The 18,349-nt window shown below is 35.5% G+C and overlaps 2 protein-coding genes across 2 annotated transcripts; both read left to right on the forward strand.

Annotated features, from left to right (window-relative positions):
* The first annotated feature begins 1,319 nt into the window (after nucleotides 1-1,319).
* LOC141834750 (uncharacterized) lies at nucleotides 1,320-11,520 on the forward strand. The gene is made up of 9 exons (XM_074722100.1): nucleotides 1,320-1,708; nucleotides 2,199-2,244; nucleotides 2,364-2,430; nucleotides 2,565-2,610; nucleotides 2,687-2,785; nucleotides 9,478-9,546; nucleotides 9,645-9,999; nucleotides 10,100-10,257; nucleotides 10,520-11,520. Exons 1-9 carry the CDS (start codon nucleotides 1,382-1,384, stop codon nucleotides 11,354-11,356), a joined length of 2,004 nt encoding a protein of 667 aa, XP_074578201.1. The 5' UTR covers nucleotides 1,320-1,381; the 3' UTR covers nucleotides 11,357-11,520.
* Nucleotides 11,521-12,924: 1,404 nt separating this feature from the next.
* Nucleotides 12,925-18,030, forward strand: LOC141834390 (putative protein phosphatase 2C 60). Its single transcript, XM_074721745.1, has 5 exons — nucleotides 12,925-13,048; nucleotides 13,569-13,975; nucleotides 14,569-14,936; nucleotides 15,731-15,967; nucleotides 17,424-18,030. The coding sequence occupies exons 2-5, from the start codon at nucleotides 13,660-13,662 to the stop codon at nucleotides 17,676-17,678; spliced, it is 1,176 nt and encodes a 391-aa protein (XP_074577846.1). The 5' UTR covers nucleotides 12,925-13,048; nucleotides 13,569-13,659; the 3' UTR covers nucleotides 17,679-18,030.
* Nucleotides 18,031-18,349: the final 319 nt, after the last annotated feature.

Below are 18,349 nucleotides of genomic sequence, written 5' to 3' on the forward strand. Positions count from 1 at the left end.
GACAACGTTCTTTTTTATTAGAATTGTCAAAAAAGAATATTTTTTTAATTTAATATTAAAATAACATTTCATTCCACTCAACATATTTTTATATTTAAAAACACTTATAATTTTTAATAATTACAAAATTATAATTAATATAATATAGATATTTCAAATTTTATCAATATTAATAATACTATATTATATTAGTTACAACTTATAATAATTATAATATGAATATTTCATCTTTAATCAATATTAATTAATATTATATTATAATAATTATAAATCATAATTACTACCATATAATAATTTATTTCTATTCAATATTAATTAATATTATATTATATCTCTGATAATAATTGTACGAATCGTAATTGCTACAATATAAATAGTTTATTTCTGATAACATTATATTTTACTAGCTATATGATATCACTATAATTGTATAGTTGTAGCAGTTATAAAATTATAACTACTATAATAGTGTAAAAACTACATGATCATACTTGCTACACCATCATTAAAATGTAAAAATATTTTCAAAAATAAAATTAAATTCAGACGAGGAAACATTGTTTTAATAATAAACAAAAAAAAACAGTGTCGTCCTCTTTTCACGATTCTAATAAAAAAAGATGACATTTTGAATTTTATCCAATTTCTTCAATAAAAAGTGGAATCTGCTACCCAATGGTCGCACGACTACTTATGAGGAAGTAAATCGAGAAGTTATAATTAATTACTACGGGGGAGGGATAAGTAACAAAAACTCGCTAATCTTTAGTATCATTTTCACATAGAAAAATTGGGATACCAATTTTTTACTTTAGGCATGGTATGGAAGGGGAGAGAATGCCTTTGTTTCACGCTGTAATTCAGAATGCATTATGTGATAATTATAGGTTATATTCAATTTAATTAAATAAGTAACTAACTAAAAAATGAATATAACATAGTATTTTGAATGTGAATGATAAATCAAAAAATAATTTTAATTAAAAATTAAAAAAAAACACCTTCTAAGAATTTAGAACACCTTTTTGTTCTTAAAGATTTAATTTTATCCAATCTCATCTCTTGTTTTTGTTACAACACTATAATCCCTTGAATAAAATAAAACAAAATTGAGGAAGGAAAAAAATAAATTCCTAAAAAACAGCAAGCTCATGATGAAGCCCAATTCAAGCCCAAGACCAAGGCCCAGCTAAGCTGAGAGAAAAAGCCCTTCTCAATCAGGCACGCGGATGCAACTTCCTCACGCAGATATCACGTGCCACCCTTTATTGCCCCGGCCTGCCATCACGTGCGACATATCCTTCCGGGGAAGAGAGGAAAACAACGGGGAGAGAGAGAGAGAGAGAGAGAGAGAGAGAGAGGGAGGAGCGGGGCATCCGGAATGGGCAACACGAAGGCGCCCACAGCGACAAGGAAGACGAAGAAGAAGGGGCGGCCCTCTCTCCTGGACCTCCAGCGCCGTAGTCTACGCCTCCAGCAGCAGCAGCAGGGCGATCCTAGCCCCGATGATGATCCCCGACACCGCGATGCAGCTGCGGCGGTGGCGGACGACGACGATGACGAAGAGTCCGACCAGGGGAGGCGGGAGAAGAAGCTTCGCCTCGTACTTCGCCTCCACAACAACCCTAACACCGATTCGGCTGTTTCTGGCTCCGAATCGGATGACCGCAGAAGCAGAAAGCTCGGGGCCGCCCGGAATGATGCCCAGGTACTTTGATCTCAATTCTTTTCCTCCCTCTACCTCTCTCGTTTTGTAGATCTGTCTAGGAAAAATTGGGAATTTGATGGTCTGGAAAGGCGCAAACAATTGGATTTTTTTATTTGGAGGATTTTGGGGCAAATCTGATGCTGATTTGGTTTCCGTGCTGTTTCGGCTTCGAATCGAAGTGTTTGCGTGCTTATCGGGTGGTGTATTTCTTCGGATGGAGGGATCCTTGGTTTCCGTTCTGTTACCCTTTTTATTCTTTTCGTTTTCGTTTGAGAGGGAGAGCGAGCGTGTGGTGGTGGATTTGACTTGGTCAACCTCCTCCAGGTAACATGTTTCTCGTATGGAAAAAAAGGGATATCCTTTTCTATCTTTTCGGTTTTTTTCTCTCACCTGGTGATCTTTTTCCGCTACCAATCCCCTTTTAGCTCCCGATCGTGCTTTATGATTCCATTTTTACTGATATGGCCTGCGTTAATTTCCCTTATTTCAGATAGAAAGGCAGAATCCTACATCGAAAGTGACGGATCTTCCACAAGGTTTGATATTTCACTCAGTCATTTATTAAGTGGTAATAGTAAATCAAAGAAAAAAGAATTTTGTAGCTTTCATTATTTAAACCTTTCTCAGTGATGAATGTTTGTGTCATTAACTGCAGATTTTGGACCCACTACACCATTACCGGACAAAAAGTTGTTAGTTTTTATCTTGGATAGGTTGCAGAAGTGAGTTCTGTGCTTTCTTTGTTTGATTCTCACCAGAGCTTCCTTCTTCTCCTTCTTGGATTTTGGCCCATGTGTATGTTCTGTTCAATATGTATCATTCCATTAGATTGATTGCTTTGTTATAACCATATCAGGAAAGATACTTATGGTGTCTTTGCGGAGCCTGTTGACCCTGAGGAGGTGCGTTGTCTTTGAATATGATTACCTTCTTCAGTAGGCATCCATTGATTGCATCCTATATTGGCTGTTGTGGCAGCTTCCAGATTATCATGACATTATCAAACATCCCATGGATTTTGCTACGATTAGGAAGAAGCTTTCAGATGGAGCATATGCCAACCTAGAGCAGTTTGAGGTCAGTTACTACAAATGCTGGATGCTGAATTTTTCTGTAGACTATTTATTACCTGATTTTTTTTCCAACCAAAATACTCTCAGAAGCTGTGGTGTTTTATAGATTTTTCTATCATGCTCTTACTTGGAAATTCCCTTTTAACAAAGAAACTGTACACTAATTAGTGGTGATTATGAGGAATTATAGAAACATCAAAGGACAATGTATGTGAAGTCCTTTATCTTTTTGTCCTTTGTGCAGTGTGCGACAGAGCCTTTATCTCCTTTTCTATTTGACTTCATGTTAACTTGGAGTTAGCTTACGTTTTGTTTTTCTTTTTTCTTTTTCATTTTGCTGAGTAGCATCTGAGTCAGTCTGCAGCTTTCGGTTGTATATTTATTTTTCTGCCAAGAGATTCCTTGTTATCCTGAAAATGAACAAGAAAGTTGCATAATGTTTTTGTTTCTATAAATTATCAATTAATAGTTAACCTTTTTTTGCTTTTATGAATGTCATTTAATAGTTACATTACTGTAATTTTTCCTATAAAAGAGGTCATGAATTCTCCTGCCAAGGATGCTTTTACATAAACATATATAATTATGTATTTTTTAATTCATTCCATGACAAGTGTAATTGGGTTTGTAGCTTATTTGCTGCAATTGGATAAAGTTAGCATAAAGTTTTTGTCCTCGAAATACTAGCAGATATTTTTCTTTTTTTAATGTACATTCGCCTATACTTTTCTTGTTTATCCAATGATTGAGAACTATCATGCAGTCAGGTACCATTGTGCTTTTACTTTAGAATTTGGTACTTCACAGTAATGAAAATGTTTGATAGATTTTCATCAAAAGTCTAATATTCGAGGCTCAGATTGTTTGTCTTTTTTTTTTTCCTCTCTACTCTCCACTTAAGAGGCTTTTCATTACAATAGATTCTTCCCGAGACCCTGCATTGATGGGAGCTTCGTGCACCGGATTGCCTTTTTGACTTTCCACTTAAGATGCTTTTCTTCTAAGTTGATACAAAAATTCCCTTGGTGCTGAGTTAAGAGGCACCTTACCACAATTTATTCTTGGGATGTTCCTTTATTTCTCTAAAATTTCTTAACGCAGGTTTAAATTCATTTTGGTTGTTACATTTTTTTTTCAATTTTCTCCATTTATTCCAAAAGTATGGTGTCTGAATTTAGGCATATAATTTTTTTTTTTAAAATCAATTTACCCCAACTGACTTTAAATCTATAATGATGACATTTTTCCTCTAACTTCAAGGTCATTGTGATCTTCAGGCCATACTAATCCGAACTATTTGTGATCTGTTGCACAAATCTTATCTCTTCATTGAACTCTATATTAAGCTAAATCACTCGTAATATTCAATTATTGGATCATTTCTAATTATGTAGTATAGAATGGTTTCTCTCTACCCCTTACTCTTCAATTCTAATCGATTCAAATTGTCTGATTCATTGTTTTGAACATGCTCATACCATTTTTATTTCCTCTCATAATGTTTGGAGCTGCACCTAATTTCTCTCGGAAGGTACTATTTTTTGTTTATTTTATCTTTTATAGTAACCCCATCCATCTTATCATTCTCCTCTCTATTACATTAGTTTTTTTACTTATTGTTTTTTAATTTCAACAACATGATATTTACAACAGGTTGTATTACAATGTTATAAGAATTCCCTTCTAGCCTGATAGGCATTGGATGATCAAATAAGACATTAAAAACTCCTATCCATTTGAACAACCCACTATTTTAGTGGTTTTTTAGTTAGTATCTCCATTTTGTCTAATAATATATTCAAAATATCTAAAGCTCTTAGTTACAATAATTCCTTCCCATCCATTCCCTTGTTGCTTTTCTTATTATCGAAATTAAAAAATCATATGCTCTGTTTTAGTATTACTTAAAATCTTTAGTGTCTAATTTTACAATCTGAGTGGCAAGCAGTTTTTCTACTTGTGTCTTCTTCCGGATGAGTTAGTAGTTTAGTTTGTTAAGTTTATGATGAATTCTTCATCCAACATGGACCAAATACCTCTTCCACCTTTGCCATCTGGTAGCCATCAATGCTGTTTTTGTTCTTTCTTTGATGCAGTTCCCCCTTGCCCATCTCTCCATCCAAGGAAACCAAGCCTAAAATTTTTGAAGTTAGTTAGAACTTAAAACTTCAGAAAAGAAAAAAGATGATTGTTGTAATAGATGGACTACAAATTCTTGTTACTTAGAGTTTTAGGTATATTATTTATTAAGGAGATGTCATGAAATTATCATTATTAAGAAAGTATCATTAATAGAAAGGATGTTCTCAATTTTTGTGTCATCATTGTATGTTCCTTAGCTAAAAATAAATTTTTGTAGAGTGTGATACAACCAACTGTAAGTGTATAGTAGGAAGGAACAACTCATTAAAAATCAGTGTAATATAGGTCAACATGCTGAGGTGACATTGTGGTGTTATTTGGACCACTTTTTTAAAAAATAACTTTTACTAAACAGCAATTGGTGTGACCCCAATTACATGATTAAATGAGATAAATAAGTTAGATTGTTTGGATATTTTTAAACATTACACACTTGAATTAATTACCAAGTAAAACTCTACTGACTGAAAAGTTTTGAATATTACTAGTGATATAGTATACAATTGAATGGTGTATAATGTAGAATCCCTATATAAAGAATGAAATACCCAATCATCATAATAATGGTGGTTATTGATACCATGGCATTGTATTATTGGATTGATATGATCGAAGTATACATTGTAATACTGCTACTAGTATTAGAACTAGTTAGAGTGTAACTGATGCTTCTCTGTGAGTGTTGGTTTATATCAATGATCTTTTCAACTCCAAGGCCTTATCCCTTTACATTAGTCTAGAAGGAAAAAGAATATACATTGACAAAGTATTTGACATGTACTAACATAGTATTGTATAGGTATCACATCTTCAGCATACTCAATATGAACTCAACAAGCAATCTGAAATATTCATTTCTCATAAGCTCGCTATCTTTTTCTCTAGTAGCAAGGGATAGTAGAAGTGGAAAGTAATGCTTGACCTGCTAGTATTCCTTTCACAACTTTGAGAGTCAAAAGTTTTTTAGATCCAATCTCACCTCTTAGCACAAGGTCATTGCCTATGTCATTCCAAAGGTTATAATGTTTGTTTGATCTTTCAGTTAGCTTTGTTGCTCTGGTAGCTGTATGACACTGAAGCTGGACTTGAGAGATGGATTCCTAGGGAGTAGGAAGGCAATAAAAAACTGTCAAGGAGAGAAAGAGGGCTTAACTGATATGCACATCCCCTATGTAATATTATACAGGATTAGGCCCAGTTTACTTGGAGGTGCGGAAAGAGAAACCGTGGAAAGATTTCCTTTGCATGCATGCATCCCTCGTTTACCTTTCAAAATTTGTAGGAAGGAAAGGAAATTTCATCCGTCAGCGGATGATTTTTCCGTCAAAATCTATCCCCGCCAAATCGGGCGGAAACACAACGGACGGAGTCGAGCCTTCGTAGCGCGGCAAGACTCTCGTAGCGCGGCAAGTCGGAGGAGCCTTCCCGTCTCCGCCTGCATACTTCTTGTGTCCGCACCGGCCTCCGCTCCGACGGTGACGGAGAGAGGAAGCGGCTTTACCTCCATCGCCTACTCCGAGAAAGCCTCCGACTTCTTCTGGAGCAAGCTCCTCAACTCCCTCGTCTTCGTCTCCGTAATCACCGCCCTCACCTTCCTCCTTGTCCTACTTTTCTACTTCCATCGCACGGTTCTACGTCCCCATTGATGTAGTCACCTTCTCCCTCCTCGTGCTCAATTTCTCTGTCGTAGGGGTGCTCGTGGTCTGTTGGTTTACCTTCCTACCGGAGTGGACCACCTGGGTGCTCTCATGGTTTACCTTCCTACCACGAGGTCCTCTCATATTCTTCAGAGATCCATCTGTTGTTGAGCAAGGACCCCAACCTCGCCTGCACCCTGCCCATCAGCTCGAGCTCGCACCTTCCCCCGAAAAGGTACAGATTTCCTTCGTTTGGTCGGAGAGAGGTTTGCTGGCTGATCGAACACACAGCTCCAGCTCCGTTTCCTGTTTCGTTTACTGATTCTTGTTTGGTCTGCGGTCGAGTGGCGTGCAGGTGGAAGCTGATCGCCGGGAGGATTCCGGGAAGAACAGCCGAGGAGATCGAGAAGTACTGGACTTCAAGGGACCATTCGAGCTCCTGAAGCTTTTCTGCGAAATTGTGGAGTTCTTCTTTTCAGCATCCTCCGTTTACTCTGCGCGGGGTGCAGATTTCCTTTCTCTTCCCTAGGGATTTATTTTCCCTAGGGATTCTTTTCTTTTCTTCATCTCTTTTATGAAGTAAACATAGCCTTAAGGTTCTGGATGGGTTGGATGACTCCAATTTCATCTCTATTGGCAAGGCTTTCAGTGGCCTTTGAGGCTGCTAGGAAGAATTCTTCCCTCCGACTTTTGTTGTGGAGCTTTCAGTGACCCTTAAGGCTGCTAGGAAGAATTCTTCCTGCCGGCTTTTGTTGTTCTCCACTTTGTGTTTTCACATGGTACAGGCATTGCTTTTAATGAGCATTTTATAGATAATTTGATTTTGGTGATAAAAAATTATGGTAATAATCATAGATTTGTTTAGAATATTAGATTAAGGTAAAGAAGCTTTAAAAAGAATTAAAGTTGATAAATGTGTATCTCCCATTGATGTTACTGTTGAAGTTTGGTAGAATTTAGGTGATCAAGGTATAGTTTGGTTAGTGATACATATTGTTTTTCTAATTATAAAGTTTGATGAGTCATATCATGAAACTTTGGAAAAGAGTTATTGAAAAAAGAATGAGAGATGTGACAAATATTTCTGAGAATTAATTCGCTTTCATATTTAGATGATTAACTATAGATGCTATTTATTTTAATAAGATAAGTGATGGAAAAACTATAAAGAAAAGTAGAAGCATTTACGTATGATTTTTATTGACTTATAGAAAGCTGATAGAGTACTTAGACAATTATTAAATTGGATTTTGAAGCGGAAAGGAGTTTGTAGTAATTACATTAATGTGATAAAAGATATATAAGATAACGTTTACTAGCATTATAGTTACTTGGACTGTGACAAATGATTTTCTTATAGTGAACCAGAGACTATGTTATTTTATGTTAGTACTTGATGAACTAATACGTAATATTCAACATAAACCTCAGGTTATGCAGTCCGAGACATTATTGGGATAATTGATGTGTAATTGGATTATATTCAAATCTCAAATTATGGAGAAAAAATTTATAAATTGAAGGCTTTATGATCAATAGAACAAGATAAACAAGGAATATATGAAATGCACCTTGAGTAATAAGAGAAGAATCAACGAAATGGTTAAGATGGATAAGAATGAAATCTATATAAAAGTTATGAGTAGCTTAGATTTATTTTTCAACTAGGAAGAGATAGTAACGAGAGAGGCTTTTCTGATCATCGTGTTCCCCTTTGACTAAAAGATTTTTTTTAGAAATTGTGGTACAATCCATTATATTTTATGTAATATAGGGATGTACTAATTTGTAAATATGAAGTAATGTGTACAAATAGTTAATATAACAAGGCACAATCCATCATATTTTATGTAATAGAGTGATGCACTAATTTGCAAATATGAAGCAACGTGTACAAATAGTTAATATAACTGTGATGACAAATTGACAATATTAAGATGGATGCAGAGTTTTAGTTGATAAAATGAGAGAAAATATGTTGAGATGGTATAATCATGTTCAAAAGTGAACAATATATTTTATATCTAGAGATGAATCTCTTTCATTGAAGGTGAAGAGAATAGAGGGGTGCCTAAGAAAATTTTAGTCTATTTAATTATATGGTTGGTTTCGAATGTTACTTGTGATATAGTCTTGTATAAAACTTAACAGAGGGATACTATTAATGTAGCTGGATCCAATAGTTGGGACGAATACAGCTTGGTGATCATGAGGTACTCGCATTGTCTAATAGTATTAGGAAGCCCTATAGATAACAGACCGTAGTTGGCACAACCTCTGGGTGGAACTCAGACTTGATCATTCTGAAAGGAAATATTATAGCCACAAATCAAACATGTGTGCTGGTGATAACAGTCTTACCATCTAATGTGATTTACATCTAGAACTGATCATATATGTGCCCTGTAGTCACTGTCACAATGAAAAAGGGTAAAGATGGTATTCTAGGAGTTGTTACATGCTTATTTGTTTAGCTTGTGGATTTTTGTAAGAGGCTTTTAGTGTCTTTTTTTTTCTTATGCTTCAAAATTCGAGTAAAATCTCTCTTGGAACATGTTTCATCTACTGCTGCACTGCAGTTTTACCATGTTCTTCTTCTTGTTTTCTGAACTTGAATTGGAATTGATGTGTTAGTAATAAAATATAGAACGAGAAACACAATTATTTTAACTTAAGCTTTTGGGATTCATATATTTTCCCTACTGTATAAGATATTATGCCTGAAATTTGAAGACGATCATCCTTGGATCACTTCTACATTGCAGTTTTAGCATATTGCAAATAATTTTTTGTGTGCCTCACTTGATGATATCTATTACAATGAAGGAAGCGTTTCGTGATTTATTCTGTCTTCATTATCATATCGGAAGTGACCTTCCATTTATCTGAAAACATTTTTATTTCATGTTTTTTGCAGCAAGATGTTTTTTTAATCAGCTTAAATGCAATGCAATACAATGGATCAGACACAATTTACTACAGACAGGTGTCAGCTGTCTCTTTCCTTGTTTATTTCTATTACTTTTCATGTAGCAATATATGTACTTTATTCCTTTTATATTGATTAGTATTTTGTCTGTACAGGCTAGAGCAATTCAAGAGCTTGCAAAAAAGAACTTTGACAATCTGAGACAAGAAAGTGATGATAATGATCAAGAACCAAAGCCAGCAAGGAGAGGTAGACCACCGACTAAAAATATTTTCAAGAAATTAGGTCGCCCCGCTGCTGATAATGCATGTTCCAATCTCTCTTCCAATGCAACACTTGCTAATGCTGGAGATAATCATCAATCAACCAACTTCTCGCACAATTTATCACATACTGGATTGGATAAAACCAGCCTGCCCAACTTGTCTACAAAAACTTATTCTCTTCGCAATACCGAATCTCATGGTTTCACCAATGAGCACAAGTTTGAAAGGCATGAAGACAATTCAGGTTTACTTTCAAATTGTGTGTTGTGACATTTGTAATGAATTTAGACAGAATTATCATCATTTGCCTAATCACAAATGTTCTCTTTGGGATCTTTTTGTAGGTTCTGTTTATAAAGGTGGTTCATTGAAATATCTAAAGAAATCCTTTGTTCTTGATGAAAACCGTCGCAATACATATACCCAACCTGAGGTGGTTTGCTCCCTAACTGAGCCATCAGTGTTAACAGCATTTGACGGAGAGAGAAAGCAGCTGATTGCTGTAAGTATTAAGTCAGATTCCTGCATTAAATTTCAAAGACCCACTGTTTTAAGGTCTAACGATACGATTATCCTAATATTCATATCTTACTCGGAAATGATTCTATTCATAGTTATACTCGGTGTTCGAAGTATCATTAGATTTGAAGCTGATCACTCTCCTTTTAATTTCTTCTATAACTTCCGACGAACTTTTACATAGTGTATGTTTTTATATGCCAATATATTAGTCTCTTAAGTTCATGGTCTGACTGTTAAATTAGGTCGGCCTTTACACAGAGCATGCCTATGCAAGGAGCTTGGCACGATTTGCCGCAAATCTTGGTCCTATTGCCTGGGAAATTGCTGCTAAACGCATCGAGCGTGTTCTACCTCCCGGGATGAAATTTGGCCGCGGGTGGGTCGGAGAGAAGGATGCACCACAACCACAACAGTCTCATCCTCTACTATCTAGATCCCCGAATTCATCCCAACTGGAAAACTTGCCAACCACAAGTGCATCAGCATCTGAACATGCATCTGATGATGCAGCAGTGGAAGTTAATGCAAGCTCAACGTCGCCAGCTGCTTCACTTTCTCATCCAAGCAGATCCATAGATTCTGCAGAAGCTACTGCTACTAAAAATCAAGCAATTTCTTTGAAACCACATGGCATTTGGCAAAAGACAGGAAATCAACTTCCACAAGTCGGTGCGATGCAGCCACTGAACGGTCTTAGTCGACCCTTGGGGTTTAACCATCCTTCTCAAGCTGGGAATGCTATCAAGGTATCAGCATCACCTGGCAGCTTTCGTTCAGAGGCCATGGTAATGCATCCTCAATCATCATCAGACATGTTGTCAAGAACTAACACTCAAGCATCCGCTAGTAATTTCAATGCTGATATGACTAATTCAGTTACTCATCCAAGTACATCATCGATCTCCGGCAGCCACCTGCCTGATGGCCCCCATGATTCTCAGGGAACAAGGAGAGTGGCATCAATGACAAAGTCAGTTTCTTTTTCTCCCGATCTAAATTTAGGTTTCCAGTCACCAGCTTCACCGGTTTCAGGTGTTCGATTAGATTCGAAAAACCCAAACCTAGCATTGGGGCTCTGAGATTGTACACCTTCTTCATTTTCCATTTGGTAGAGGTTAGAGAGCAGAAGCGGCCATGACTCATGTTACAAATACTGCCGCATTCTGTTGTAAAAGTAGAAGAGTGTTTGTACAGATTAATTACTATCGATATTAATTCTTAACAAGATGTTTGATTTTTTTTTTTTTTGCTTGCTTTTGTTCTTTTGCTTTGGTTGAAATATGTTCATTCCAATTGATTGTATATAATCTTTCATTGAGATTCTGTATTAATTGTATTGATGGGAGTTTTATATATCAGATTATTTTTTTTAAAAAAAATTTATATTTCTCTTGAAAAAATTATGAAAGTGTAAGTTTTAGATGAACTTCACTAAAATTATTTTATTTTTGTATGTTCCAGATAAAAAAATCTTTTAAAGATGAACTCAGGATGAGATGGATTAACTCGTCAAAAATTCATCTTTTAAGTTTGAATTACAAATTAGATAGGTCAAGCTGACAAGCCTATTCAGTTTTTCATTTTAATATTAAATTTTAAAAGAAAATATTTGTTTTCAATTCGCAGATCAATCCAAGCCTATAATCTCATTTAGTTTCCATTTTAATTTTAAATTTTAGAAGAAAATATATTTTTTTTCAATCTGTGAATTAATCCAAACTCATCATGGAGCGATCTGCGTAGATCACAGGCTTAAGTGGGTTGATCTGCTAAACTCATCTTGAAATGGAGTGATAAAATTTTAATTCAACTCACTTAAATTATTGATAGGACAGACCAACCTGATAGACCTAACTAAAATGACCACTTTAACTAAGACTATATGTTACAACATGAAACGTGTAGCAGCTACTTAATAATTATTTTATTAAATTAATTAAAATTATTAAAATTATTTTAACAATTAATATTATTTTAAAAATTTTATAATAATTACTTTCTAACTATTATAATATTATATTAATTGTTATACTGTTGTAACATAATTATTATAATATTATATTAATTGTTATAATGTTATACGTACTCGTAGTTTTTATAAAAATTTTAAAATGATTTTATTAAATTAAATGATTACAATAAGTTTAAATATATTTTAATATAATAATATTTTATATATAATAATTTTGATTAAAATAACGGTTATATTTTTATAGCAATAACTGTCATACCTCATCATTTGACAGTTTTATCATTTAATATAAATGTGCAGGCGCCTTTCAATTTTTGCCCTTTAATTTTTGCTCATTTTGTAATATCGAAAAAGAACTTGATTTTTATTTACAGAATTAATTGATATTTTATATAATATATAATATAGATATCGATTTATCTCTTTTAAAATCTTTCTTTAATTATCCATGCACCGCACGTGTTTGTAATTAATAAGATAAACTCACATTTTATTTATTTTGTTTTAATTTTAAATTCCCTTTTTTTCCCCAAATTATTTTCGCAAAAATAATTAAGTATTCAAAGATTTCCAACTCTCTCTGTCAAGCGCTGCTGCGCTTTGCTGGCGCTCGGGTAATCATTCGGGTCGTTATAAAATGGGTACCCTTTTTGTCTGCGGCAGCCTCGAGCATCCGTGAGATCGATCGCCTCCCCAATCCGGCGATAGAAACCAAGTGCCAGCGCTCTCTTCGATCCCTGGAAGAAGCAACCGCATCCCCCAGATCTGGGGCGTCTCCTTGGCGATCGCGTCCCGGAAGGTCTGTTTTCTTTAATCTATTCCTCTATCGGAGCATAGGATTAAGGTGTGATTTCCTTTTCTTGTTCTTTTCTTCTTTTTTTTTTGTTTTTTGTGGGAGTTGTCTTTTGGGGTTGTTTGCGCGGAAACATCTGGATGAATCCCGGATGGAGTGGAGAGAACTGTGAGTAGATCGTGCTGTTGTGTGTTGAAGGGAAGTGAGATTCTGCTTTTGCGGCTTCTCTGGATCGGAAGAGGAGGTAACCACCGAAGTATTGTAGTTTAGTTCTTGGATTTGGATTCTTCTGATCCATCATGTGATTTGGCTTGTTGGTAGTTGGTTTGTTAGTGAGTATCTTAATTTAGATAAGAAACTTTGGGAGGGCTAGCGAAAATTTGCTTTTGAAATCTTCGACTACTTCAGTATGGTTATAAAGGAAAGTTGGGTGCTTGATAGTGTTCCAAAAAAAAACTTGAGCTGCTTTTATTGCATTTGTCTTGTATTCCAACTGACATGCTTTATGCGGCTGCTTTTGATTCAGTTTCAGAGGAGAAGCGCACATTCAGTTTGGGATATTGGATCATGTCAGGATGATGCTGAAAATACAAATGTGTGTTTAACTGAGATGAGGGATGTTAACAAAATTGATAAACCTATTTAAGGCCTGCTGGCAGCCAAAGGACATATTTACCCGCTCAGGTTCTGATGTTGTTGGTCGACAGGATGGGCTTCTATGGTACAAGGACACCGGGCAGCATGTTTATGGTGAGTTTTCAATGGCGGTTGTACAAGCAAATAACTTGCTTGAGGATCAGAGCCAGCTTGAGTCAGGACCTCTAAGCTTGCTAGAATTGGGGCCATATGGGACTTTTGTTGGTGTTTATGATGGGCATGGTGGTCCAGAAACTTCTCGCTATGTCAATGATCATCTCTTTCAGAACTTGAAGAGTAAGCTCTGTACTTGCATGACTCAGGTTTATTCTACAGCATAGTACTTCAGTCATTCTTATGATTTATGATAAAAGCACATTAATCTCTCAATAATATTAGTTATAGTATCATCATATCAGAAAATTCTCACTAAAAAATTTAGTGAAAGTTATTTAGGAACACAATGCATCTTTTTCTAACTATTAGATTGTAAAATGGTCTCCTTGTTTGTCAAGTCATCCTTGCTAATTACTGCTTCAAGGCATTATGAGTGTTTTGTTTGGTCTACTAAATTGTTTGGCTGCTGCTTATTTTATCTTCTGTTTGAAACACTGCAAAGGTTTTGTTGATGGATGGATGAGTCAAATACTAATAGTATACATGGAAGTTACTATCTATTTTTTGTTCCTATTCAACTTTTATAATTGATCTCTGATGCTTTTTCGTTGTGTTGTGTATTTGTATGCCTGTTTCCTGTTTGCTACTTTGTAGTTGGAACTTGATTCTGAATCAGGATCCCAAGGAATGTGTTGCACTATGTTTTGAGAAGGATAATTCTTCCATAATATGATGATATTCATTGCCCATTTTCATTGAAATTATTTTGGCAGGATTTGCAACAGAGCAGGAGTCCATGTCCACTGATGTAATAAGGAAGGCATACCAAGCAACAGAGGAGGGTTTCATTTCCTTGGTGACCAAACAATGGCCTGTGAAACCTCAGATTGCAGCTGTTGGCTCATGCTGTCTAGTTGGAGTAATCTGTGGTAGTACACTGTATGTAGCTAATCTTGGTGACTCTCGTGCTGTTCTAGGAAGAGGTGTGAAAGCAACTGGAGAAGTTTTGGCTGTGCAATTGTCTGCAGAACACAATGTAGCAATTGAATCCATGAGACGGGAGTTGCAGTTGATGCATCCTGATGATAAACAAATTGTTGTTTTGAAGCATAATGTATGGCGTGTGAAGGGCCTTATCCAGGTAGATTGATGCTTATCTTCTTGGATGCATTCTTATTGTAAAGAAGAAAAGCATGCCTGATTTGGAGGTGACCAAGTTCTAATGGTTGGAATGATGACCCATGTGCCTGATGGTTTGCTATCATATGTGCTATATAGCATGACCATATGCACTCTATCATCTTTTGTTTTATATTGTCAATCATTTAATGTTCATGTCATTTATGAAGAATTGATTTAACCCCTTTCCCTTATTTAAAGTCCGCCACTAACATAATCAAGTATATATATAATTGTATGCAATTATCTCTTTTAGATGCAAGATCTGCCTTTCTGTTGTTTGCCTATGCCAAGAACTTAATTTGAAGGCTTGTTTCAGACCTATATCGTTTCATATATGTCTATTAATAGATATTCAGGTCACATTTTAGGAGACCTGGCTTAGGTAAATATCTACCGCATCTCTTTTTCTTCCTCAGACGTTACTCGCTTAACAAAGCAAGGTCCAAACCAATTTGGGCCATAGGATTGTAAGGTCTAGGATGGAATCCTGATAATTATGGAAGTGAGTAGCTCCATATGTGAGCTAAGTCTGATACAAGTCTAACAGTAACATACTTGCAGTTGCCAATACTTGCTATTTTATATTTCTGTGGAACATTGATCATATTCCTATTATATATTTCTGTGGAACATTGATCATATTCACTAACAGTAATGTCCTTACCAATTCCATTCTATATTGCTAATATATGTTTAATGAATAATTTATTGTTTTATTTTCCCTTAAAATAAAATTACTTTATTTTGTTCCAGATCTCTAGGTCAATCGGTGATGTATACCTAAAAAGGGCCGAATTTAATCGGGAACCATTACATGTAAAATTCAGACTTCGTGAGTCATTTAAGAAACCTATATTGAGTGCAGAACCAACAATTACTGTGGAACCACTACAACCACAAGACCAGTTCCTTATATTTGCATCTGATGGGCTCTGGGAGCATCTTAGTAATCAAGAAGCTGTTGATATTGTTCAGCACAACCGTCACACTGTAAGTTTAATTCTTTTCCCTGGTAGGTGATGCTGCAAATTGCAATAGTTTCAATATTTTCAATATTTTCCCACTTTATTCTGTTTATCTTGGAATTCCTCTTGCTTTGCAGTTGCAATACAATTCTCTATATTTCATAAGTGCATAAGGAAGCATTTATCTTTGTTTTGATGCATTTGCAATTTGTATCAGGTAGGTTGTGATTTCTAGTGCCATTAGATGGAATTAGGTAGCAGGATATAATAATTGTCCGATCCAAACCATTGAACATTGGCTTGGCCGATGTTATACTAGCTAGAAACCTTAAGAGGTTTGCACTGGGTGGATATAATAGGTTTACTCTTGAACAAACATAAATTTTTTAAATTATTTGTTGCAATTGGTTGTCAATTTCTGAGTGTTCAACACATTCTTCAGTCAGTTTAACAGAGGCAGACACAAGTTGAGCTAGCAGTGACAGACCCCTTTTGAATACTCTCTGAGACTCTCCAAATAAGTTAAGTTGCCCAGTCAGTCTCCCCACTTTCATAAGTATAATACCTTAACTGTGAAGCATCATCATAATATGCATTTGAATGTCACTAAATACCTTAGTGCATATTCCTTTTTGGATAAAGAAAATTCTTGTCTGGGGAATCTCCTCAAACAAATACAATGCATTATTCATTTTGGGAGAGATCCCCATTGTACTTTAAGCTATCTTAAGAAAGTAGCTAATTGACCCATATCTATAGTATCAAATTGAGCTTCCATTATGCATCTTTACTAGCCACTAAAATATCATTAGGAATTTAGAGTCTCAAAAGAGATTTTATTTATCAAAAAAACATGGAATGGTTTGCCTTGTTGCTTCAAAAATGTTCACGCCCTTGGTCCACTTAAGAAAGTTAACTGAAACCGAGATCTTGGAGTTTGCTTCAGATGGTAAATAATTTGCTTAAGATTGCGTGCTTTCAGCTATTTGGGATCAGCTAAGTTGAGTAATTAGTGAAAATAGGTTCTAAAAAAATTACATCAATTTTTTGAGTTATCCCTTGGCTACAAAACATTTCTATAATGTTGAACTTCAGCATCAGGTTAGCAAAAGAAGTTGATGTGAAGCATCAAATACTTTTAGAAGTAATTCTGCCACCGATCTTATGGATTCTTCTTTATAATTACTTAGGCAACAGTTGTCCAAAGTGCAACTCTCTGAATTGCATCGTATATGACACGTACTATTTTAAGTTTGATACTTGAAGATGTTAAATATACATTTGTTAGTAATAAGCCTTGAGAGTTTGATGAGGTTTGCCTTCAAGGTCATAGCCAATATCTGCCCGCCATATCGGCTTCAATCGTAGCTGCTGTTTTTTAAATTGCTAAACTATGAAGAAACAAACCAATTATCTTTCCAATCATGGTAGGTTGGATTTATAGGGGTGTCTGAGTAAAAACATTTTCATAAATCCTGCAGGGAAGTGCTCGAAGGCTTGTCAAAGCTGCACTACAAGAAGCTGCAAAAAAACGAGAGATGAGGTACTCTGATCTTAAGAAGATTGATCGCGGAGTTCGTCGGCATTTTCATGATGACATAACCGTAATAGTCGTGTTCCTCGACTCAAATCTTGTTAGCAGAGCCGACTCACTCAGGGGCCCCTCTTTGTCCGTGAGAGGGGGTGGTATTAATGTCCGAGCAAACTCTCTTACTCCCCTGTACAATGCCAACTGAGCTCTTTGCCGTGTAAGTTCTGCCATGGGTGGTAATTTGTTTTTACCAAATCAAGCAGGTAGCTCGTAAACTGTCAATTTATACGTGCGAAGATGTGCTCCGCAAGCGAGGCTGCCTGTAGGTTGTGCCCTCGTCGTTCTTATTTGAAATCACCCACCCAGCTATTTTACATTGTGAATGAATGATAATATGGATCAGATTTATGCATCTGATTCCATAAGTATAGTAGAACTTATTAAGCAAAAGAGTACTCAACCTTGTATACTGTACTGAGCAATGGAGGAGCTCAAAAAGACGATAGTTTTTCCCTAATTGTTGAAATTATTCCCATTTATCATTTTCTTGATCGTCATTATTTTTATTATGTTAAATTTCATTGCCTACTTGATTAAGCTCTTAATGCCTATTCCATGTAGATTAATTAATTTTCTTATTTTCCTTGACTTCCAGCGAGAAGCAAATTAATTACCTCTCGATGTTTATCAGTAATCAGCATATTTAGCTCACTGTAATTGCTTCTTTCCAATCAAAGAGCAAGTAAAGATTGTCTCTTTCTCACTAAACAAACGCAAAGGATTGGTTGTTTTGTTAATCATTTAATTTTGGCGTGTTCTCTATGTTTTTAATTAGGAGATAAATTTATGAATAATTATTAAATTAGTGAGATAGAT

The sequence above is a fragment of the Curcuma longa genome, chromosome 9, assembly GCF_044706935.1.
Source record: "Curcuma longa cultivar G26 ecotype Majalengka, Jawa Barat chromosome 9, ITB_CL_G26_1.1, whole genome shotgun sequence".
Classification (NCBI taxonomy): Eukaryota; Viridiplantae; Streptophyta; class Magnoliopsida; order Zingiberales; family Zingiberaceae; genus Curcuma; species Curcuma longa.

What these genes read in the sequence shown, in the direction of transcription:
- LOC141834750 (XM_074722100.1), top strand. Translation starts at nt 1,382, where the DNA reads ATGGGCAACACGAAGGCGCCCACAGCGACAAGGAAGACGAAGAAGAAG. An exon ending in ATCTTGGATAGGTTGCAGAA is followed by an intron (nt 2,431 to 2,564) that starts GTGAGTTCTGTG and finishes TAACCATATCAG; the next exon opens with GAAAGATACTTATGGTGTCT. An exon ending in AGAGAAAGCAGCTGATTGCT is followed by an intron (nt 10,258 to 10,519) that starts GTAAGTATTAAG and finishes CTGTTAAATTAG; the next exon opens with GTCGGCCTTTACACAGAGCA.
- LOC141834390 (XM_074721745.1), top strand. Translation starts at nt 13,660, where the DNA reads ATGTTAACAAAATTGATAAACCTATTTAAGGCCTGCTGGCAGCCAAAG. An exon ending in TCTCTTTCAGAACTTGAAGA is followed by an intron (nt 13,976 to 14,568) that starts GTAAGCTCTGTA and finishes TTATTTTGGCAG; the next exon opens with GATTTGCAACAGAGCAGGAG. An exon ending in TTCAGCACAACCGTCACACT is followed by an intron (nt 15,968 to 17,423) that starts GTAAGTTTAATT and finishes TAAATCCTGCAG; the next exon opens with GGAAGTGCTCGAAGGCTTGT.